The 25,205-nt window shown below is 41.9% G+C and overlaps 1 protein-coding gene across 2 annotated transcripts in view; it reads right to left on the reverse strand.

Annotated features, from left to right (window-relative positions):
- ASAP1 (ArfGAP with SH3 domain, ankyrin repeat and PH domain 1) overlaps positions 1-25,205 on the reverse strand; it is a 356,837-nt gene that overhangs the window by 75,724 nt on the left and 255,908 nt on the right. For both annotated transcript variants that reach the window (XM_061171342.1, XM_061171343.1), the window contains 7 exons: positions 25,010-25,084; positions 24,468-24,517; positions 22,324-22,453; positions 21,049-21,134; positions 9,973-10,048; positions 8,681-8,767; positions 2,227-2,327 (listed from right to left, as the gene is read on the reverse strand). In XM_061171342.1, coding sequence (XP_061027325.1) covers positions 2,227-2,327; positions 8,681-8,767; positions 9,973-10,048; positions 21,049-21,134; positions 22,324-22,453; positions 24,468-24,517; positions 25,010-25,084 — 605 coding nt within the window. The remainder of the gene's footprint in view (positions 1-2,226; positions 2,328-8,680; positions 8,768-9,972; positions 10,049-21,048; positions 21,135-22,323; positions 22,454-24,467; positions 24,518-25,009; positions 25,085-25,205) is intronic.

The raw sequence follows: 25,205 nt of genomic DNA on the forward strand, positions 1-25,205 counted from the left end.
AACAACCCAATCCAAAAATGGGCAGAAGACCTAAATAGACATTTCTCCAAAGAAGACATACAGATGGCCAAGAAGCACATGAAAAGATGCTCAACATCACTAATTATTAGAGAAATACAAATCAAAACTACAGTGAGGTATCACCTCACACCAGTTAGAATGGGCATCATCAGAAAATCTACAAACAACAAATGCTGGAGAGGGTGTGGAGAAAAGGGAACCCTCTTGCACTGATGGTGGGAATGTAAATTGATACAGCCACTATGGAGAACAATATGGAGGTTCCTTAAAAAACTAAATATAGAATTACCATATGATCCAGCAATCCCACTACTGGGCATATACCCAGAGAAAACCGTAATTCAAAAAGACACATGCACCCCAATGTTCATTGCAGCACTATTTACAATAGCCAGGTCATGGAAGCAACCTAAATGCCCATCAACAGACGAATGGATAAAGAAGTTGTGGTACATATATACAATGGAATATTACTCAGCCATAAAAAGGAACGAAACTGAGTCATTTGTTGAGACGTGGATGGATCTAGAGACTGTCATACAGAGTGAAGTAAGTCAGAAAGAGAAAAACAAATATCGTATATTAACGCAGGTATGTGGAACCTAGAAAAATGGTACAGATGAACCAGTTTGCAGGGCAGAAGTTGAGACACAGATGTAGAGAACAAACGTATGGACACCAAGGGGGGAAAACCGCGGTGGGGTGGGGATGGTGGTGTGCTGAATTGGGCGATTGGGATTGACATGTATACACTGATGTGTATAAAACTGATGACTGATTAAAAAAAAAAAAACAATAAAAAGTGGTTTGCGAAGTTTCGTGCTGCAGATTTCTCGCTGGACGATGCTCCACTGTCGGGTAGACCAGTTAAGTTGATAGCGATCACATTGAGACATTAATTGGGAACAATCAACATTATACCACACGGGAGATGGCTGACATACTCAAAATATCCGTATCAAGCCTTGAAAATCATTTGCACCAGCCTGGTTATGTGAATCACTTTGATGCTTGGGTTCCACATGAGATAAGTGAAAAAAACCTTCTTAACCGTATTTCTACATGTGATTCTCTACTTAAATGTAATGAAAACATTCCGTTTTTAAAATAAATTGTGATGGACAATGAAAAGTGGATACTGTACAATCGTGTGGAATGGAAGAAATGGCAAGCAAAATAAATCGCCACCAACCACACCAAAGGCCAGTCTTCATCCAAAGAAGTTTATGTTGTGTATATGGTGGGATTGGAAGGGAGTCCTCTATTATGAGTTTCTTCCGGAAAACCAAACGATTAATTCCAACAACTACTGTTCCCAATCAGACTGACTGAAAGCAGCACTTGATGAAAAGTGTTTGGAATTAGTCAACAGAAAACGCATAACCTTCCATCAGGATAACGCAAGACCGCAGGTTTCTTTGATGACCAGGCAAAAACTGTTACAGCTTGGCTGGGAAGTTCTGATTCATCCTCTGTATTCACCAGACATTGCATCTTCAGATTTCAATTTATTTAGGTCTTTACAAAATTCTCTTAATGGAAAAAACTTCAATCCCTGGAAGACTGTAAAAGGCATCTGGAACAGCTCTTTGCTCAAAAAGATAAAAAGTCTTGGGAAGACGGAATTATAAATTTGCCTGAAAAATGGCAGAAGGTAGTGGAACAACAGGGTGAATATGTTGTTTAATAAAGTTCTTGGTGAAAATGAAAAATGTGTCTTTTATTTTTACTTACAAACCAAAGGCACTTTTTGGCCCACCCAATAGAAACGGAAGAGCTTGTCGTTAGGCTGGCAGTGATGCAAGAGGAAAGAGCGGAGTCAAGGTTGACTCTCAAGGTTGGGGTCTGCGCGGCCAGGGGGGCATCTGGCAGAGAAAACCACAGTGAAAAAACCAGAGAGGTGGGCAAGCATGCAGTCAGCGAGCCATATGCTCAAGTTCGACTCAGTGCCTGCCTTCCTCAAATTGCACGTTACAAGTCACAGGTGCCATATAGGGACCACAGAACAATTACTGCTGCTTCTGAAGATAGCAGGTTAAATCTCAGACTTACTGAGGAAAGCAACGTGCTAAAGGTCTGGAGCTGGTGCACTGGAAACCTTGTAAGTACATTGCCCTATCTGAGAGGCTGGGACCGGTTCCTAGGTTACTAACACCCGTAAGTATGCTAAGCACACACAGGACCCCAGGCTGGCTGTATACGTACCCATCACTTTTCTTCAGTAGGTACCCCTTCTTCTCACTGCCATACTCCTTGTTGCCCTGGAGCTGGTGCATGCTGTATCCTCCTTGCCGGCTCTGGGAATCCTAGAAAGGAGAAACCACAGATTAGACAAATGCCGGAGACAGTTCTGAAATCCTTGACTCTATTCTGCCATGGAGCCTTTGCTTGTTAGTCTGGAGCTAAGAGAACTGTGAACTTCTGAGAGCTGTCGGGTCCTTGTCCTTATTCTAGAGGCGGAAACTGGGCAGGTAAGCAACCGCCAGAGTCACAAGCAAGTTCGAGGCAGAGCTGAGGCCTGGGGTAGCGATCTCCTATTTCTAGTTCAGAAGCCAGCTCGACTTCAAACGAACAGTGCAGCGACAGACTGGTCTATGACTCAAACCAGTTTACACTGGCAGCAGAAGTGAGCACAGGAAGGGGTGGAGGAACCGAACTGGGCCACAAGACAAGCTCATGCATCCCGAGAGATCTTCTTTCAGGTACCCCTCCTCTGCCTCACATGTTCTGCTTAAATACCCCCAAAGGAAAGTACACCTCCTCTGCGAGGAACTAAGAATTGCTATAAAATTCTTGTTTTGTAACTTACTAGTGCTCTGCAAAAATATACCTATAACCATGCTTTTAATTTAAAAAGATGACTCTAAGGCAGGGAAAAGTGTATGGCGTGGTGACAGGGTGACAAGGGCTGACAGAACAACACAGACGCAAACAAGCTTGATTTAACATCCACGGATGCTCCCCCTCGTTTCTAAAGACTGCATGACCGGACGCAGCCATTACACTGTGGAAATGCAAGAAATAAACTAACAATGCCGAACTGCAGAACGAGAACGCGGGGCTTTAGACACAGAGGTACGACAATACATTCTCACAAAAAGCATTGACTTACTCTCCTAGACTTCGATCAGGAAGGGCAAAAGCAAGAGAAAAAAAGGCAGAACAGTTGAAAATACAGTTAATTTCACTGACAGTCTTATTGTCTATAATTTAAGCACTTTTGTGCTTAACACACAGAGAAAACCTCATTGTAAAGATAATTAATATCAGATTTCTCTCTCTCACACACACACCCTTTATTTTAGAGTCATGATAAACTTTGGGTGACGGGGCAATAAAATATCTTTATCAAGTTTCATTTCAGGTCATTTGAGAACAGAAAAAAAAGCTGAATGGAAGAGCATGAGGTACACATTTCACCAAGATTGAAGGGTTGACAAACCTCAAAGTGTGTGTGTGTAAAGGGAATCAACACCTCAGTGAAACCCAGTTCATTACTCAGAAAATCTAAAAAGAGCAACAAATTGTAAGAAGATCCTTTCTTTTCCAAGTGAAGAGAATTTAATAAAAATATCCAGTTCATAAGCTGCAACTCGATGGTGAAGAGACAGAAAGCTGAAGCAGCCATTATTTACTGATGGCTTCCACACGGCCTGCCTTCCAGGCCAGGATGGCCTCTTCCTGGCATTCAGGATCCTCTGGACCAAATAGCATGTGCTCGGTGAATGCATATTCATGTTAATAATAGCTGCAGGAGAATCTGCAGGACAGCGCACCTCTGTAGGGCTATTCTACACGTGATGGGTTCACTGTTCACAAGCACGCCCCGAACACTCCCTAAGAACCAGGCGTGGTGAACATGCTGAGGACACTAGGACGCAGCCCATCTCAGAGATGGACGCTCCCCCTCGGAACCCACACCGTCCTGCTCTCTCGTGTAGGTGCGGCTGAGAGCTGAGCGCACGCTGTACCAGGCAAGTTGACTCAGACGAAAGAGGTTACAAACTCTATTCATTTTCTTAATCTGAGTAATTTCTTTGTCTTTAACTGGCCAGATTCCCTCCAGCTGAAACATCTCATTGGACAAGTTTAATCACCTGGGGAGAAGTGGGGCGTAGGAATCTTGAAAAATTCCCCTCCGTGTTTACTTTTAACCAGGGTCCACAGCCTTGAACTCAGAGTCATTTGGCCCACTCTGCCCTCCCTGACAGGTACTTTCTGGATGAACTATGACCGAGGACCTGTACCACACACCAAGTAGGGAGAGACAGCCTGCCTCTACCAGTGCCTCTAGTGACAGCCCCCAATACAACAGTAGTGACACATGGGGTTTTTCAAGGAGGCAGCAATGTGGCCATAATACTAATAAAGAACAATCAGGATAGAAAACTAGATCAGGTGGTAGAGGCCTGAGCCATGGGACAAAATAAGAGGCCAGGATAAATGAAATCCACAGAGCTCCTGCTTTAACCCAATGAAATCACATGAAAATCACTTAACTATCAACCTGGAGTTGGGATCTTTGCCATAGCTGTACCTCTCCAGAACATTAAAGGCAAAATCTAAAATCTCCTTGATATCAATTCTCATTAAGATAACTCTCTTCCTTGGAACGCTTTTCTTTGAACTAAACTTCCCTTTATCTGCCCACATAATTCCTAGTCTGTCTGAACGCTTTACAACTATGCATCTCTCACTGTAACTGGTTTGATAACTTAAAATAAAAGCCTAAGTTTTGGGGTTTTTTTTTAGTTTTTTTTAAAAATTCATTTCTACTGGAATATAGTCAATTTACAATGTTGAAAGCCTAAGTTAAAAAAATAAAAGTACTTACCTTTTTTAAAAAATAAGGATTCAGATGCTGACAGCTTATGAAAACTATTATATTCTGTAAACTTACTACTAAGACATTCCTTACGTATATTTATTACTAGCCTAAATTAACTTTCAATTCTGAATAACAAACGGATTGAGTAGACCTTGCTTTATATCAGACAAATGTGGTTTTAAAGGTGAATAAAGTGGCTGAAGCCTAGGCTTTGACCTCAGAAGCCTATTCCACTAAACCAAGCAGGAAGGAAGCAGTGATTCAGACGTAGCATCAACAATCCTAAATTAACTAATGAGTTTTATGGCCTAAGAAAGTCACACAAATGATTATCTCTGTCCTTGGAGAAATGATGGCTTAGCAGGGCCCTCCAGATAAATGAAAAGAGGATTCTCTTTTTTGAGAAAATAAACCTTGGACAATTGTTAACACTTAATAAGTAAACAAAATAAAACACAACTGAAGGAATGAAATAGGTTCTGAATCCTTTGACAGCACAATAGAAATCAACGTGCACTGAGCAAAGAGAAATGCAAACGCGAAACTCATTCAGGTAAACAATTTAAAACTCAAGTAGTGAACTTAAAACCTCGGCAAAAATCCATGATGTGAGCCAAGAGATGTAAACTATAGAATGAAACTATAGTATTACTTTTTAGTTCCATTTCCCATTCTCTATTAGCAGTACAAATTACTTTACTTTCTTATTAGAAAACCTTATTAACATATAAAATGCATTACTAAGGAGTAAAACCTCAAATCTTTTCAAACTGCAAGCAATTAACACCCTCATTGACTTAATGGGTTATAAATGTTTCTGGCATCCAATTTAAAACTAAACCTCTATTTATAGAAGCTTCAAATTTCTAAGGTAAGGTATGAATGGAGTGGGCAAAAAATTCCTTCTGTTTCATCTTACTAAATATTTATTGAGTAGTTCTGGGGTGCCAGGCAATGTTCTGGATACTGTGAAAGGAGATGAGTAAAACACAGATAGTTTGCAAACTATGATGAGCTACTGAGACTCAAAAAGATGAACTTTTTGGAATGATTTATGGAGAGCACCATTAAAAATAAAATATTTCCAACCCTAAAAATAGTTTCTACCAAAAATCCAAAGATCCTACTTAGAGCTCATATTCTTTTTTTAAAAATTTACTACTGCTGTTTAATATAATTTAATTGTGCTTATATAATTTTTTTTTACATCTTTACTGGAGTATAATTGCTTTACAATGTTGTGTTAGTTTCTGCTGTACCACAAAGTGAATCAGCTATACGTATACATATATCCCCATATCCCCTCTCTCTTAAGCCTCCCTCCCACCCTCCCTATCCCACCCCTCTAGGTGGTTACAAAGCACCGAGCTGATCTCCCTGTGCTATGCAGCCGCTTCCCACTAGCCATCTATTTCACGTTTGGTAGTGTATATATGTCAATGCCACTCTCTCACTTCGTCCCAGCTTCCCCTTCCCCTGCTGTGTCCTCAAGTCCGTTCTCTACGTCTGCGTCTTTATTCCGGCTCTGCCACTAGGTTCATCAGTACCGTTTTTTTTTTAAGATTCCATGTATGTGCATTTAGCACACGGTATTTGTTTTTCTCTTTCCGACTTACTTCACCCTCTATGACAGACTCTAGGTCCATCCACCTCACTACAAATAATTTAACATTTGGTAGTGTATGTGTGTCAATAGAGCTCAAATTCTTGAAGCTTCCTTTAATGGAGTCAGGTTGAACCTGGTAGGGGTGAGGAGGCTGAATGATTTGATGGGTGATTTAAATTTCTCAGGTCCCTTTTTAGAGCACTTTACACTCTTCTCAAACAGTCATGCTATGGCAAGAACTCTCTGGTGGACAATCTCCTTCCATATTTAATGAGGCATTAAAAATCATTACCTTCTAAACATATTTTGTGATAAGAGATGATAAACAGCAGGAGAATGGGACAGGCATGCTGTGAAAGACCAATTTTACTTGTAAAATCCTCTGGACACGGTGCTAATGAAAACATCATTTATTAATTTGGGGTGGAATTACAATAAGTCACGTGCATTTCCTCACGTTCATAGGAGGCTTATATGCAACTGCGGCGTTTAGCTAGCACGAGCAGAATTCATCAGTCTCTATGCAAAGCAAAAAGAGACTGTAATAGTCTTTTTTTTTTTTCCCCAAGAAAGCTTCCTCACACAGGAAGGAGGTAATCCCGTGTGACAAAACAAAGGTAGGAAGTGCTTAAGCACATATCTGCCAGTTCAAAACCTCGCAGTTTTCTCCCTCTTACCCCTCTATTCGGGTCTTTCTAGTGCTCTTACACTGAGAAGTCATTCAAGGAGACAGCTTCTCCTAGGACCAGCAGTAAGCATCTTCTAAGAGGCCTCAAAGCACAGGTGCAGACACTGCTGAGACCAGGGGATGTGGGTACACAGCCCACATACCTCCCTGCCCACCGATGCCTACTACACACCTCCCTGCCCACAGGTCAGCAGGCGCTCAGTGTCACGGGGCTACAGACCCCTCTCGCTGTACGAAGACCCAACGTGTATATAAAACTGGATCTGGGGAGGCAGGAGGGTAGAGGGCTATAATCACTCAGTCAAGAGAACCCTCAAGATTGCTTTAACATTAGTGTTGCTGGAGCAGGGCTTCCCATGTTTGAGGGGGTTTGCTTTGTTTTTGTCTTGGACTCATGAACCCCTTTTGGAAATTTTAGGGATTTACAGATAGTCAGTTTGCAATTGTGAGATAATATGATGAGGAACTGACATATGAAAAATGCTGTATTTTGTGTGATTATGATTAAATATTGCATTTAAATACTGCACTTAAATTGAATCCATAATAAATTCGTAACATAAACAGGCAAATGTTTACCTTCTCCCATGCAACAAACGGTGCTCACTATTTAATGTACCCTGCATATGAAGCCCATTCCCTTTAGTGTGCATCCAAGGTTCTCCACAGTCCGGTCTGGGTTTTCACCTCAGAAGCGGCATCTCTCACTCCTCCACCCACGCTGCCCCAAGCTGTTGTGGCCTGCTGAATGTGCCGGGCAGCTTCTCACTCCTGAGACTCTTTGTTTCCTCTCTTTCCCGGCACACCTCCTCCCAATCTCTGTCTTACAGCATCAATACCGCTTTAGGTCCGGCCACTTGTTCACATGGCTGACTCTCTCTATTACCTACTAGACAATGAGATCCTTGATGGAAGGGACTCAAGCTTAATGCGTAGGACAGTTGCCAGCACACAGTAAGTATTCATTAGATGTTTGACCAAACAAATGAACAGATGAGATTAATAATTAAGCATTTGTATTGCATTCATCTAACACCTACTATGCACCGTATACTCCATTTCGGCATCCAAAGACTATCTCAACCTTAATTTTCCTAACTGTGGGGCAAAACCTCTATAGGAACCTGTATCAAAATATTTCTCTATTCCTCTGGCAAAATGAGACAGCCCCTTTTGGCTGTCTGGAAAAACAGGGATGATCTAAGAGGAACTGAGGTATGTACATCAACACCTGGGAGGATGCTCTTCTGAAGCACACACCTTAAAGGCAGGATGGAAAAGCTGGTCATGGAGTTGGGGGTGAGGGTTATCTTTTTTTATAAGGAGGGAACAGGAGCCCAAAGACCGTTCCTACTGTGTTTCGTAGGATAGGTACGCACTGTGTCTTACGTCTCATCTGCCCCCGCACCACCCCCACCCCGCCGCCCCTGGCAGGAAGTTCTCACTATGCTTGTTCTGCAGATCAGGAAACACAAAGGCTACCACAAGCGGCCCTGCTTACACGGTTAGCCCTGCTGGAAACACACAGATCACCTACTTCTTTCTGATCAAGTTGAAGGGAGGATTTTATTAAGTCTCGGAGTGCAGTCAGCTGTTTCTTTTCTTCATCCTGGGTCTGTTTTATCTATGAGAGAAAAACAGTTCTTATATCACTTATCTCTTATACATTTATGAGCAGAGTTTAATTCATCCAAATGTATACTACTCATCAAACAATTCAATTATACAGTCGATTTCCTTATTAAAGTCCTTCACACGGTCTCATTTTTGATATGAGAGGCACAATTTTCTCATCTTCTTAAAGTACCAGTGAGTTTTGAAATTAGTGAATAATGCAACATGCTTTCTTATTAAATAACACATCTAGGCTAGACAATTAGCTCTGAAGGACTATTTTAAACAAAGGTTAAGAAATAACATTGAGTTATTTGCTTCTGGTATTTCAAAGGGTGGCAGTGGGAAGTATCAATATCACGATGTGACTGAATGGGCCAGAAGACAATCCTAAGAATGACCAGAATCCCAAGAGCTAATACATATATGAAAGTTTACAAAGCTTACATGAAGGGAAGGGATTGGTGCTGCTTTTCTTAATCACTTGGAACTTAACTGCAACCTGAACCATGTTAACTTTTCAAAGAAAAATCAGAAAAGTTCTATTAGAATATAAGGTATCATGTGTAACTCTAAAACCTTATTTGAACACATGTATCAATAGTTACACTCCTAAAATATATACTTTTAATATTATTCACTGCCAAGCGGTTCATGAAGAACAAACTTGAGATTTCTACATATGCAATTAGTTTTTTTCTCAAAAAAGTTTTCCTCTTGATTTTCCTATTCTAAAAGCAAAACCTAGATAGTAGGGGAAAAAAGGAGAGGAAATATAAAACAAACAAGCAAGCAAAAAAAAAAAAAAAAAATTCATAAACCTGCTTACTCAGAGACAGTCACTTAATTTTTTTCCTTCCAGGATAAAAATTCCTTCTGCAACTGCTGACCAAAGGGCACTCATATGTGATGCTATTGAACCCAGCACGGAGGGCCATTCAGAACCAGTGGCTATCCATCTACTCCCTGCCCTGCTCCACCTATGTCCCAGAAACTACTCTGGAATATCTGACAAGTGATGATGTCTCTGAGTTAAACCAGAAAAACAAAACAAAACAAACCACAAAAAAACATTTACTGGCCCTACATTTATGCTGACACATCACTTCACCTTGTCTTCTTTTTTCTTTAATGCTCTTCTAATACAGATTTCAGATTTACTGATATTTATCTATAAAAGCAAGTTAAAGTGCAGGTATTTTGTAAAGAACTTACATTATATAAATCAGCAGCCAGTTTTTCAATGTACTGTTTCAATTTATCAGCTGTCTTCAAGCCATCTTGAAAGAAACTACAATGGAAAACATCAGAGATTTATCAGCAGTGTGAAAAGAGAAATGAACCATAATTACCTGAAAAATCTGAAAATTTTCATAGATACGTATTTACTCTCTACCCAGATATCTATACGAAACACTTATAAAACTAATTTCAGTATTTTATAAAGATGTACCAATAAACAAACTACAGGCACAATTTGACATGTGCTAGCAGGTGTCACACGGACACTGCAGATAACAGCTGCATCCCCAACCCACTGAGTCATACATAGAACAATTCTTCCTGGTTGTGCCATATCTGAATTTGAAGAGAGACACGTTTGCCAGTGGAATATCATGCCAGAGACACGTTTGCCAGTGGAATATCATGAAGTCCGACTGGACACTAAGGAGAGAAATAAAGGCCGGAGGACAGTCAGCAAGCGTTCTTCCAGTTTCCAAAAGATCCCTGGGTCCCTACACACTTGAAACACAGGATGCTGAATCAGTGGTACGGACGAGGGATTCGGAAAGCGCTCTCCTACCACACACGTTAAGAAGGGGGTCTCATCTCACCCTGAACTGGCAACAAACACTGACATCTGCTGAGCGACCATCACCTGATGCCTGATTTCACCTACACCCTCACAGCAACCCGAACGAGCGGGTAAGCACCTCAAGTCTCTCCTCCATCCCGAAGGAGGAGCTGAGGCCCAGAGCGAGGGCGGAACCTGCCCAAGCTGCTGACGCAACTAGTAAGTGGCAGAACTGGGGTCAGGTCCAGGTGCCGACACCCCGGCTCTCACTACCAAGCGACGCGATTTCCTGTCTGAGTGCTTCCACTCAGAACCCCGTTTGTGTCCGTGTTCAGAATGTCCTCCACCCTGCTGGAAGGTTCTTTAACCTCCACGGCAGATTATTTCTTAATGCACGCTACCTGTGCTGCTCTCTCCCCAGGAAAGGAGGAGGTCCTTGAGGACGAGGACGGTCTCTCATCCCCACATCATAACGGGCCCAGCACAGAGCAGCAGATGCTCGCTTAGAAGGTAAGAATGAAGCACGACCAAGAGTTTTGAGGGCACACTGTGGGATCCACGTGTATCTTTCCAGCTTAATATGTACCCTCAATGGTAACAATACATCCTTGTCAGAACTGGCCTTCAAAGCGATTAGTGAAATTCTACAAGTTCCAAAGTTTTTTAAGGTTCACATCTTTAGCAGAGAACCCTTACTGAAATAAGGGTTTCATGTAATCGAGCTACATGTAAATTCTCATCTACTAACATTCAGGTTTTCATCACTGCCTTTAAGGATGAAAGTTGAACTTCTTGGTAAAGAACTGAATAACTTCTATGTTCTGGACCCTGAATATCTTTCTGGTTTTTATCTCCTACCATTTTCCCCTTGAAAACTCTGGCCTCCCGCCATGCTCCATTATTTCCAGTTGCTCCCCCAGCCTTCGCATATGCTGTTCCCTTTGCCTGAAATGCCCTTCCCCACTATTACGTGCCTACCAAACTCTCTCATTCTATCCTGGCTCAGCTCAGCTGCTACGTCTCCAGGCGGTTTTCCCCAGCCTTTCCAGTCAAGGGGATGGCATCTTTGAGCACTTGCTCGTGCCCAGGCCTAAGTGGCAACCCTAGAGCAGCTGACAATGTTCTGCACAAAGTGGATCATCCAAAAGCATTAACCTGAACCAGCATCTTCTACATCCAGGAAGGAGTGTCTGCCAAGGACACAGAAGCATGGCTAAAACGTTAACCACAGCAAAACTAATTTTAATCTCTGATACTGCACTTAATTTCTGGAGAAAGGGCTTGAAAGTAGAACACTTGATGGATGCTGTCAGGACTTCTTACAACAGGAAAAGCAAGGGCACTGGGGTGAGATGATGATGGCCTAGGCTGTGCTCTGGGACTTACCAGCTACGGGACGCTGGCAAATCACTAAACTTCTGCCCGTGTTACTGGTATTAAATGGGATGAATAGTACAGATAAGACACACAAAATGACTCAGCAAGGCGCTGGGCAGTTAGGATGCGCTCAGTAAATGCTGCTTTTCTTCCCTGGAGCCGCAGAGGTTTACCATGGAAGGAGTTACTTCTTTCTCAGAGGGATACAGATTCTTCGAAGATATTTTTGTAAAGGTGTTTCATTTTCACTTTCAACATGAAGGGAATTTAATCATCACGTTAAAAAAAAAAAGGCGAGTTTAAACGAGAATGCTCTAGACCTGCGTTTTCCAATACAGTGTTTGCCACTAGCCACATGCAGCCAATTTAGTTAAAATTAAGTAAATTTAAAATTCAGTTCATGAAGTCTCACCAGCCACATTTCAAGTGCTCAGGAGCCAAGCGTGGCTGGTGGGTACCATGTGACACAACAAAGAATATCAATGTTTCCGTCATTTCAGGAAGTCCTATTGGACAGTGCTGCTCGACATCAAGAATAAGCAAACAGATCTGAACAGCATGCAAGGCATGTTACAAAACATACATTTGAGGGCTTCCCTGGTGGCGCAGTGGTTGAGAATCTGCCTGCCAATACAGGGGACACGGGTTTGAGCCCTGTCCCGGGAAGATCCCACATGCTGCGGGGCAGCTAGGCCGGTGAGCCACAACTACTGAGCCTGCACGTCTGGAGCCTGTGCCCCGCAACAAGAGAGGCCGCGACAGTGAGAGGCCCGCGCACCACAATGAAGAGTGGCCCCCGCTCGCCGCAACTAGAGAAAGCCCTCGCACAGAAACGAAGACCCAACACAGCCAAAAATAAATAATAAAATAAATAAATAAATAAATAATTTAAAACATACATTTGATGGAGAAAGAGGGCACTGTTTTAGTTTGAGATGGTGTTGATAAAAATGCGAAGTTCTCTACCAGCAGTGCAAGCAAACTGGAAGGGGGGCAAATTCCTAACAATTAAAAGGCTGAAGAAAGACCCAAAAAGTCGATTTGCCTATAGTTAAATCCTTCCAAACATTACAAGAAAACTCAGTGCAATGAGGAATTATTTTAATCTATGGTATGATCCATTTTTGTAAACAAAACAAATCATGTATGTAAATCCAGTAACCTTCTGAGTGAGATTATGGTTTTTTCTCCTCCCCTCTTTTTCATTAACTCCATTTTCTAAATATTTTCTTAAAAAAGATCATATGTTGCTCAGGCAGGACAAAATTTAAAAATCAACACTTAGCCTGGGAGGACAAGGCTGAGTGGAGCCCCTCTCAGATGGTTATTTTAGGGCCAACGTCTAGCGTTGGGTGGGAAGCAGGAGCGGGGCTGGGGGACTGCAGGGCAATAACACACCTGCCAGTCCTTAGTGACACCACAAAGGCCAACAGGCTGCCAACCGCACTGTCCCTCTTGGGAGCCCCTGGCCCCCACCCATGCTTGATTCTCCCACCTACCGGCCGGCTGGGACTCAAAGCCACAACCTTCCACTGAGGGCGCCCACTTCTGTGTTCCCTTCCTCCCTCTCTTTGAGCTGGTTATGGTTCAGTGGAAGTGCGTGGGCTTAGGAGTCAAAAGCATACCATATTTTGGCTCTAAACCTGACCGTATGTATAACCTCGGGCAGGTCATTGACCATGTCTGACTACGGGCATGCTTATCTCCAAATGTGGACATTTTCTAGCTTCCAGGGGCATCAGATGAGCTACTACAGATAAAAGTGTTCTGTTCATTGAAAAGGGAAGCACAGGTGTCAGCTCTAATGACTTATGACTCAACCTGAACGTGGGCGCTTTGCCGACGGAAGGGGAAATTACCTCATGACATCCCACTTGTCCCTTGGCCAATTTCTCTGCAAATTACTGAAATAATTTGGAAAACAGGCGATGATGTAGTAATAATAATGGCAGCTAGCATGTAATTGAGTATTTACTCTGTGCCAGTCACTCACCATGATGCCTACATAATTCACGGAATACCCCTTTTTAAAGGTCTCATGACAATCTAACAAAAAGAGATAATTATTATTATTAACCTGTAAGACAGATAAGGAAAACAGGCCCAGAGAGGTCAAGTGGGTTGTCTAGGGTCATCTAGTCACTGAGTGCAGAGCTGGGATTTGAGTATAAGTTTTCCGATCTCTGGAGCAAAGGTAATTAAAAAACAAGACTGATCTGGGTCCAAATCCTGGCTCTCCCACTGAATAACTGCATAATCTCTGGAGCCCTGCACCGCAGTGTCCTTATACAGGAAATGGAGAGAATCGCATGGACCTTGGAGAGTTCTTGTGAGCATTGGATAATGTTTTTTAAAATGCCAGGCACAGAGAAGCAGCTCAATACATGCCGGCCACTGGCCAGCGAAATGGGCTTCATCGTTTCTCTCACCTTAGGGACACAGCAGGACTGGTTCACTTTTTAAAGAAGCAGCTTGAAAGAAATATGACCATATTTTAAGGACATTGGGTGCCAGAAAGAGATAAGCTGCCAACGGATGGGCGGAGTGACCCTCACATTTACACTGACGAGCTGGAACACACCTCCCAGCTGCAGAAAGCAAGCTCAGGAGTGTCTGACACTGTCACCCACCATCAGGCAGGACACATCCTCCTTAGAACAAACAAGAACCTTTTCCATCCTGAGAGAGTTGCTACGTACTTCACTTCCTTCTTAAGTCACTCTAAGCAATGACGGGGAAGGAAAACACTATATTCGTCCTGCTTTTAATTTAAAAGAAAGAGAGACCAGAAAGTATCCCTGATACCCCTTTATCACATGTTCTGCTTGGCTTAGGAAGAGGTATTACTTGGCCAAAAGCTGAAAGATTCAGAGAGCATTATATTATTTTCAAAAGAAGTTAGGGGGCTTCCCTGGTGGCGCAGTGGTTAAGAATCCACCTGCCAATGCAGGGGACACGAGTTCGAGCCCTGGTCCAGGAAGATCCCACATGCCGCGGAGCAACTAAGCCCATGCGCCCCAACTACTAAGCCTGCGCTCTAGAGCCCGTGAGCCACAACTACTGAGCCCATGAGCCGCAACTACTGAAGCCCGTGCGCCTAGAGCCTGTGCTCTGCAACAAGAGAAGTCACTGCAATGAGAAGCCCGCGCACCGCAATGAAGAGTAGCCCCTGCTCGTTGCAACTAGAGAAAGCCCGCGGGCAGCAACAAAGACCCAACACAGCCATACATACATACATACATAAATAAATAAATAAAAGTTAGGATGCCCTGGAACAGCAGAGAGTATGGCTTTATAAAACAAACTATAAAGCAAAATTTTAAAAAAGTAACCTCTTAACAATTCAACCATCAACCCCCTATGAAAAACTGATTTCCAAGCTTCAGGCTTGGACTAAGTCAGGCACTGACTTCCAGCTGTCTAGGTAACAGGGACATTTTCTCCCAGATCCATTCTGTGTGTGTCCTGTGGTATTTAAGAAACTTGAACGCACAAGGGTAGTGTAAGTACTAATTAAGAATCTAAGAATCTTTGTTTTGTTCTGTTGGTTTTTTTTCATTAAAAAAAAAAAAAGACAAGATTCATGTAACATAAAATTCACCATTTTAAAGTGTACAGTTCAGTAGTTTTTAGTATATGCACTGTGTTGTGCAACCACTATCTAATTCCAGGACATTTCCACCAGACCAAAAAGATATATTGTGCCCGTTAGCAGTGACTCCTAATTTCACTCTTCTTCTATCCGCCAGCAAACAACAATCTGCTTTCTGTCTCAAAGGACCTGCCTCTTCTGGACATTCACTTAAATGAAATCATACCATATGTAATCTTTTGCTCTGGCTCCTTTCACTTAGAAAAACTTTTTTTAAAAAACTGAAGTATAGCTGATTTACAATATTGTGTTACTTTCACATGTACAGCAAAGTGATTCAGTTATACACATACATATAAAATATTTTTTCAGATTCTTTTCCATTATGGGTTATTACAAGACATTGAATATAGTTCCCTGTGTTATACGATAAATCCCTGTTGTTTAGAATAATGTTTTAAATGCTAATCCACATTGTAGCGTGTATCAATGCTTCATTCCCTTTTTTTAAAAAACATATTTAATGGAGTATAATTGCTTTTTAATGTTGTTAGTTTCCGCTGTACAACAAAGTGAATCAGCTATATGTATACATATATCCCCATATCCCCTCCCTCTTGAACTTCCCTCCCACCCTCCCATACCCATCCCTCTAGGTCGTCACAAAGCATTGAGCTGATCTCCCTGTGCTATGCAGCCGCTTCCCACTAGCCATCCATTTTACGTTTGGTAGTGTATATGTGTCCATGCCACTCTCTCACTTCGTCCCAGCTTCCCCTTCTCCCGCTGTGTCCTCAAGTCCGTTCTCTACGTCTGCATCTTTATTCCTGCCCTGCCACTAGGTTCATCAGTACCGTTTTTTTTAGAGTTCATGTATGTGCATTAGCACACGGTATTTGTTTTTCTCTTTCTGACTTACTTCACTCTCTATGACAGACTCTAGGTCCATCCACCTCATTACAGATAACTCAGTTTCGTTCCTTTTTATGGCTGAGTAATATTCCACTGTATATATGTGCCACATCTTCTTTATCCATTCATCTGTCGATGGACATTTAGGTTGCTTCCATGTCCTGCCTATTGTAAATAGTGCTGCAATGAATATTGGGGTGCATGTATCATTTTGAATTATAGTTTTCTCAGGATATATGCCCAGTAGTGGGATTGCTGGGTCATATGGTAGTTCTATTTTTAGTTTTTTAAGGAACTTCCGTACTGTTCACTATAGTGGCTATATCAATTTACATTCCCACCAACAACGCAGGAGGGTTCCCTTTTCTCCACACCCTCTCCAGCATTTACTGTTTGTAGATTTTTTGATGATGGCCATTCTGACCCATGTAAGGTGATACTTCATTATGGTTTTGATTTGCATTTCTCTAATGATTAGTGATGTTGAGCATCTTTTCACGTGTTTGTTGGCAATCTGTATGTCTACTTTGGAGAAAAGTCTATTTAGGTCTTCTGCCCATTTTTGGATTGGGTTTTTTTTTGATATTGAGCTGCATGAGCTGCTTGTATATTCTGGAGATTAAACCTCTGTCATTTGCTTCATTTGCAAATATTTTCTCCCATTCTGAGGGTTGTCTTTTCGTCTTGTTTGTGGTTTCTGCTTCATTCCCTTTTATGGCTACACAATATTTTGTTTCTCCATTCATCAGTTGATGGATATTTGGGTGTTTCCACATTTTGGCTATTGTAGATAATGCTGCTATAAGCATTCACAAACACATTTTTATTAAACACTTGTTTTCAATTATCTTGGGTATACACCTAGGAGTGGAACTGCTAGGACACATAACTCTACATTTAAACTTTTTGAGGAACTGACAGACTGTTTTCCAAAGTAGTTGCCCCCCCATTTACATTTCTACAGCAATGTACTGAGGGTTCCAATTTCTCCACTTTTCCATCAAGACTTATTTTCTGTTATGTTACTGTTTTGTTTTTTCATGATAACAGCTTCATTACATTGTCGGCTGTTTTTTCTTTTCTTCTCTTGGCACAGCTCCCTGGGTGTTCCAGTAACCCTGCAACCCCCTCTGGGTGTCTCAGCTAAGAGTGCCTGTCTCAGTTCTGCCTGGAAACACAGCACATACTGGCTGCCGCTGCTGAGATCCCCTCGGGTACAGCTGACTCTCCTGGTGGCTCCGTGAGGCTGTCCTCCTACATCTGACGTGGACGTCCACCTCTGGAACGTGCTGCCCTGTAGCCCATCTCAGGAGTAAGCACTCCCTGGCTCACTCCATCGTGCCACTGGCCTCGCCACTCCGCCACAGCTGTTTTTAATTACGGTCTTCCTAGTGCGTGTGATGTGGCATTACACTGTGGTTTTGATTTGCACTTCCCTAACGACTAATGACGCGGAGCGTTTAATCATGGGCTTTCTGGCCATTTGTATATCTTTTTGGGAGAAATGGCTATTTGAATTCTTTGCCTGTTTTTAAATTGAGTTGTTTATCTCTTTGTTGTTGAGCTGTAAGAGTTCTTTATATATTCTGGACACTACACGCTTATCAGATAAATGATTTGCAAATATTTTCTCCCCTTCTGTGGGTTGTCTTCTCACTTGCTTAACAGTGTCCTTTCACTCACAGAAGTTTTTAACTTCGAAGCCCATTTTCTTTTTTTCCCTTGGTTTCTTGTGTTTTGTCTGTTCTGACACATATTTATTGAGCATCTTTTAAATGAATAACTGTGACTTTGGGCAGGTTACTGATCTTTTCTGAGATACAATTTCCTGGTTGCTCCTGATAAATGCTAGCTGTTATTATCTGTAAGATGAAGGATGGTAAAGTAATGTTTCCAAGTGCTCTCGAGTCTGCAGACCATAATGATACTCACCAAGTGGTAAAAGGAGTGGGTGAGCAGTAGAATAATGTGTTTGTTCTGAAAGCAGCATGTTACTGACAACGTTCATGTTTGAAAGTGAGGAGTAACTGGTGTGGGTGAGCTCAAACGGGTGACAAAAGCTCTTCTTTTCTGCGCCCTTTATTTTTCCGCTGTAGCAGCTGTAGCCCCGCTGAGGTACTATGAGTACACGAGAGATTACTGGAGCAAATTCATTCTTGAGCTCCACCTGACTACTATGTATTGAAAATCATTTTGGGAACTGGAGTAAGTTCTCAGAATATGAAATTTCTCTTTTTAAATCTAAGTAGAGGATGCTTTACAGGTCCACTACACATCTATAAAGAGTTTGGAGAGACTGACTGAAGTAGGAAAGAATAAGAGTAGTCCTTAAAAGAAAGGTACACTGGTTTCTCGCTGTGATGGCATCCTTGCGGCTCAACCTGGGGCAGCTGGGGTTGAATTACATTATAACCCAGTTCTACTACTGGATGTCTTTGAGTCTCTCTCCCTGCAAGGAAGTTCTCAGCGTGTAGGGTTTCCTTCTGCTGATCTTTCTCTGCCCTAGGGTAGATGCTTCTACCAGATTCCAGTGCCCAAATGCCAGCCATCCTCCAAGTCCAATTCCAAGTGCCACAACCTCCTTTAAGGAGCCCTCTGTAGTCTCCGTGGCCAGAAGTCTCTCCTTCTCTTGATGTCCCGTGTTATCAGTCACTTTCCAGCCCCATTATGATTATTGATGGACCTGACTTACTTCCTGTACGAGACAGTTAACTCCCATGGGCAGAAGCCTTGTTTCACCTCTGAAACCCAGAACCTAGAAAAGTACCTGGCCTCTGTTAAGAGAGTAATAAATATTTGTGGAAAGGGAAAAAGCCAAGAATCAAGGGAGGATGCTCTTCTTTTCACCTTTACCAACAAAGGCTAATATATCTCTAGTTTACAAAACATCTTATTTTTTGGAAAACTCATGTTTGTGTAGGTTAAATCCTCCTCTATGACTTAGAGATTTTGAAATCAAAAGAGATTTCTAAAATCAGGTGAAATCAGACTTGCTGCTCAAGTGTTGTAGTAACTGAGAAGACAAAGAGATTCACTTATTTCTGTAAAAGTTTCAAAGAATGATCTGTTTCTAGGAAAACTGAAACTGATGAAAGATGAAAAATTCCACCCTAAACTATAATCAGGGACCACTACCACACATTTCAAAGTTTCATAAGCATCCTGTTATACTATGAAGGCAAAGGTTAGTCCAGGTCTTCAGTATGAGGCTTCCACAGGCAAAATTATAAATGTGAAACTATTTCTACTTCACTATAATTACTTTTATACATATCTGAAAGTTTTATACAAGGCAGAATTTACTTTGGAAAGAGGAAAAAAGTAAAATCAAATTTATGTAAATAACAAGTTGATCATTAAAAGTTTGATCTTCCTGAAGAGAAACAATCCTGTGTAATAAAATATGTGAATGAATGATTTTTAGTGCCACTTAGAACCATCCCAGCAGCAAACAGGCACAGTGCAGCAGGCACTGGCTGAGGCAGTCCCTATGCATTATCTCACTTAATTCTCACATCTTCGCAAAACCCAAGGTGGGTCTACTATGAACCTTAACCCCACCTGACAGATGAGGATACTGAGATTTAGAGACGCACCTGACAAAGGTCACACGGTTACCCGGCCGCAGAGCCAGGATTTGAACTCGTCTATCTGCCTGACTCAAGCCTGGTGCTTTTCCCATCACATTAATGCTAGCCCCCTTGAATGTTTCCATTCACCATGAAGATCCTCCTAGATACAACATTATCAAAAAGAATAAGAGAGATGACCAAAGGAAATTATAAATTTTAACTTTTTGGAGAGTAAGCATTTTACCTAGTCCTAATGACCTTTACAGTATTCTACTTATAAATAACTATGAGAGCTGTCTGGACCACTTTGGAAAGTCCTTGCACTCTATTCTCTGTAACTTCCACTGATTCAATACAGACTTGAATGGTAACCGGCACATTTTCAGACAAAAATTCTACAATAAAACCAATGAAAGCTAACCCAGTAAGTGAGCAAGAAGTAAAATAAGCTAATGTGGTGCCACAGAATGTCAAACATAATAAAAAGGTAGCCCTGCAACATAAGCAAAAATGGTGCCGGTGTAGAACAATGGATGTCTCTCAAAATATACCAGCAACTCCACAGGAATCCAAGTATAAATACCAAGTATTGCTAATGTCCAAAGTATTTAATTTCACTTAATTTGGATGATGAAAAAAACAAAACAAAAACAATCCCAAGTAGGAATATGTGGTACAAATGACCCAATAATAGGTAAAATACCAAGTAAGCAGGGGAGGGAGTTCCTAGAAAGGCCTCTTTAGTGACAAAATGACAGTCAAGTGCATTTGTGGCAACAGCTCCACAGGCTGTCAAGGCCAAAGTTAGCATTTGTAAGACAGCTTTTAGAGGAGCCAAACAGTTACACTAATTTGAGTTAATGATTTATAGAAAATGCTGAAGATGGAAGACAAAACCATTTCTTATCATTTGGCCATGGAAGGTCATTATACAACTATATACAGGGACCAAATGAAGACCAGAAAGGAAAGAATTAAGAAAACCAACGAAGTGAAGGGGACCTTACTTGGGCTAATAATCATGACTGCAATAGTCCACTTACTTGCACTGTGCGTGATAATACTTTATCAGATTCTGCAGCAGATCCACACCCTTTTTGGTCTTGATTTCATTAACTTTAATGAGATACTGTGGAAATAAAACAGAATTGTGCGTTGATCAGATTACCGGTCGTGAATCAGTGTGAGTTACTGAGGCTCAGCTGCCGCCAGACAGTGTGAGCTTAATTTAGGGAATGCTGATTTGACACAGTCACAAGTGTACCAAGCAAACTGATCAGCGTGTTAGCATTTTATAGATGCTTAAGATTAGTTTACTAGACAAGCAGAAATCAAGCACAGCAAAACATTCTGGAATAATTGATTATCTCCCCCCGGTGTGCAGTGGATCTCAAACTCATAGTTCACGTGGTCAAAACCTGAAAGACGGATTGAAAGACAAATGGCATTCTCTTTAAGGGATATGCTTGTAAGATACTGAAACTTCCAGGCCAAAGAGGTGAATTGGAAAGTACTTTCGCTACTAAAAAGTGAAAGAAAAAAAAAATAATAATGCATTATTAGTTTATGCACTAAACACTACTGGCTCTGATTTTCACAACTGGCCAAGATTTTCTGTTGATATTGTTTGTTTCTTGTTCACTTGTTTTACTGCGTGAAAGTGTTCATGAACAGACAAGTTCAAGGAGCCAAAGGCTAATAATGGGGGGGGGGAGAAATAAAGAAAAAAAAATTAGGCAAGAAAAACTTGAAACTGAGAAAATTCTATCCCCTTTAATATCTTCTGAAAACTGCAACTCAGCATCAGAATGGGTTGGTCTCTAGGTCAAGGAATGCCAATGGGAACCCCGTTTGAGAACCACTGCTCTAAGTCTAAGGCAACATGCTTTTTGTTGCATTTTTTTTTTCATGAGCTCAGACTTTAATCACTACTTCAAGTTTTCATTCAAACTTGGACACATGGTTAAAAAAAACAACAACATGCTGTACATCTGTACCAGTAAAACTTAATATTCACCAGTGTTACCCCTCACCAAAATTGTTTTTCCACACTCACTCACAAGCAATAGTAAAGTTCTCACCAAAGAATCCTGTTTTGGCTTAAAGAGTCCCATAGGACCCAGGTTCAAAATATGAGACAACAGTGAAACGGCGGATCCCAAAAGGCTTGGAGAAAAGTGGAGATTAGAGTCCTTGAGAAACAGTCCCCTCCTCTAATCATCAAACACAGCCTGCATTTAAGCATAAAGACTGCTGACTAGCAGGAAGGATGACAGTTAATCAAATTCTAGGCAAAGGGCTCAAAAGTCTGCTCTTACTTCGCACATTTGGAGCTGAAAGAGGCGCCTCTCCTTCTCCATTTCTTCCGCGATCTCAGCTCCGGTGATCTCCGTGCGGATCATCCCGTGCTGTTTGGCGTGCTCCCTTTTCTCCTTCTCAATTTTTGTACTGTAATGAAAGCAGGTGCCATCATTAAAAACAAAAACACCACACTCATGTCTCTCCTTTAATGGGAGCCACTTGATTATTTCTTAATTACCAGAGTTAGGAGGCAGGAACTCTTAAGTGGATAGCATCGATCAAAAGTGAAAATCTAAGTTCAAAGAGAACCAACACATTGCATGGATCTTCACCAAGGAGACTTCCTACATTTTAACTCTGACCTCACACATAAATGGATTCATATAAATTCTCTTATATTTTGGTTGGCATCAAGTAATTTTGACAGTTTACTTTTTCTAGAGTAAGGCACCTTACGATGAAAAAGAATCAGAAGATTGGAGACCTGAGGCATATCTTGATTATCAGTAGACTGAGATTTAAGAGTTAATTCAAGACAAAGTATATAACGGGTCTTTGTAGGCATGCACGTAAATTAGTCAAAAGTCATTTCCAATATTTCTCTAAACTTAGGCTGTTTTCATACCCCAGTAATGTTTTAATCATTCAACCACCTGGCACTGGATTCTACAAAACAAGGATTTAGAAGAAATCCTAATCTATAATTTGGAATGCTGTGAAAATGTTCTTCAGTTGGGAGGCAACCAGGGAAATAAGAGGGAGGGACCACATTAAACCTATGGTACCCGAGGCTAATGCTTGGCTATGACAGATGATACTTTGGTATTAACACCAGGGATCACAGCCCTTATTCTGAAAATCCATTTAATTTGAAAGCAGACTTCTAATTTCAGAAAGAGCCTATAATTTCTAGTTGTGAGAGCAAAGACTGATTTAGCCTTCAAGTCTTCTTTTAAATTGTGGGGTAGGATATCAAACCCCAAAGAAAGCCAGTATCCTTGTCTACATACAAACACAGTGGAAAATCAAGCCATCAACCCAATGGAAAACCTACAAACCTGGCTGGGATTCACTGTAATACCCTCGTGCCATACCTAAGCAACTCTTTTCATCACACCACCTTGGAGGTTAAATGGGTGTGAAGGCAGGGATTTTACCAGAAGGAGAATAAACCTCAGCTCTCTCTCCACTGGTGTGGGTGGGAAGAAAGCAGGAAGCTACAGACTCTTGAGAAGAAACATGATGGGCGGGCATAACTTAGTCCTGAATTTGTTTTTCTTTGGCTTGTGTTTTCACTCTGCTGTTATTGCTGCCTACGGAAATGCTTTTATTCTCTCATGTTTGTACTTATCCAAGTTTATAGCTAAGACTTTTATTAAATGTTTTTAAATACACTTCTCCTCCCACCCCACTCCACAGCCTGGTTACAAATGCCTCAGAGCAATAATCACAAAGGGATGTGGTAGGACCGGTACTGCACGAGGATGAGCCAGGCCCACGACAAGACCTCACGTGCGGCCTCCCTCTCATCCCGCACGATAACCCCAGCATGCAGGCCTCTGACTGCAGTCACGCCACACGGCTCCAGCTCTGGGGTTACACAGACCGGAGGGGACACCAGCCCGACATTTATTAGCCTTAGGACCTTCTGTAGGCCCCTCAGCCTTTCTAAGCTTCAGTTTCCTAAGCCATAAACAGACAGTGCAAGGTGCACACTGAGAGGGCTGCTGTGAGGAGGTCATGCATGTAAAGCACTTTGCACAGGCCCTGGTGGGCAGACAGATGTCACAAACACTAGGTATTATTTGTATTGCCCAGTTGCCGTGCTATCGTGAAATGTGTAAATGGACTACAGATATGTGCTAACTATAATGAAAGAAAAGCTGCAACAGTCACAGACCTACAACTTGACAGTTAGTATCAGCCATGGATGCCCAAATACCCGACAGTGAAAGTACATCTCGCTGCAGACACCAAGCACGGGAGGTGTCGGCACTTCTAATCAGGTCAGCTCACCCAGCCTCTCAGCCCGTACGAGGATGGACTCAACAGTGCTTTGTCCCAAAGCTATTAGTTCAGGGCTCTGTCCTTCTTGTAGTTATTCTTTTTCTTAGAATACTCACAACCAATAAACCAAGCAACCAAACAAAAAAACACTTACAACTTTGTCTCATAATCTTTCCAAGCTTTGTCAAATGGCTTCTTGAGATCCTTAAAAAAGAGAAAATAAAACTGAGGTTGAAAGTACTTTTGCTTAAAGGTGTATAATCTTCCAGTAACATCTTAGCAGAAATGCTCTCCTTTATAGGACACTCGAAACTTCACACAAGACACTTTCAGGCACATCACACAACTTATTACACCCGAGAAGCTAAGAGAGTGGGACGGTGTGCGTTCCCGGTCACGACGATGAGGCAGGACCCAGTGGTTCCGAGAGGTGGGTCCACGGGTCCTCCCGGGGGGAGCCCAGACTCAGCGAAGACGACCCCCACCGCCCCGGTCTTCCCGACTGTCTCATCTTGTCTCTCGGGCAACAGCACTATGTGAAGTGGTGCGTTTTTTTCTAATGATCATTTTCCAACAGCATTTTTTATGCTGAAAACGTTCAGAGTGCCTTTCAGACATGAGTACCACTGGGATCTCAGAAGAGAAAGAAGGCAACCCTTTCAAGCTAAACTGAAAATCAAATTTCTCAACACTCACTCCTTTGACTCCCTTTAGGTCTCCTTTCAACAAGGAATCCAAGGTGAAGATCACATTGTGGCTCAGGCCCTGGAGCTGAAAAGCAAACAAAGATGGGAGACGGTTAAACAAAGAAGGTGCACGTGGAACAGCAAAACCAGCCTTTGCTGACTGAGCCCGGTCACCCCGTGCACGCAAGCTCGATGAAGCGAGGGCA

Source organism: Eubalaena glacialis, chromosome 17 (genome assembly GCF_028564815.1).
Source record: "Eubalaena glacialis isolate mEubGla1 chromosome 17, mEubGla1.1.hap2.+ XY, whole genome shotgun sequence".
Taxonomy (NCBI): domain Eukaryota; kingdom Metazoa; phylum Chordata; class Mammalia; order Artiodactyla; family Balaenidae; genus Eubalaena; species Eubalaena glacialis.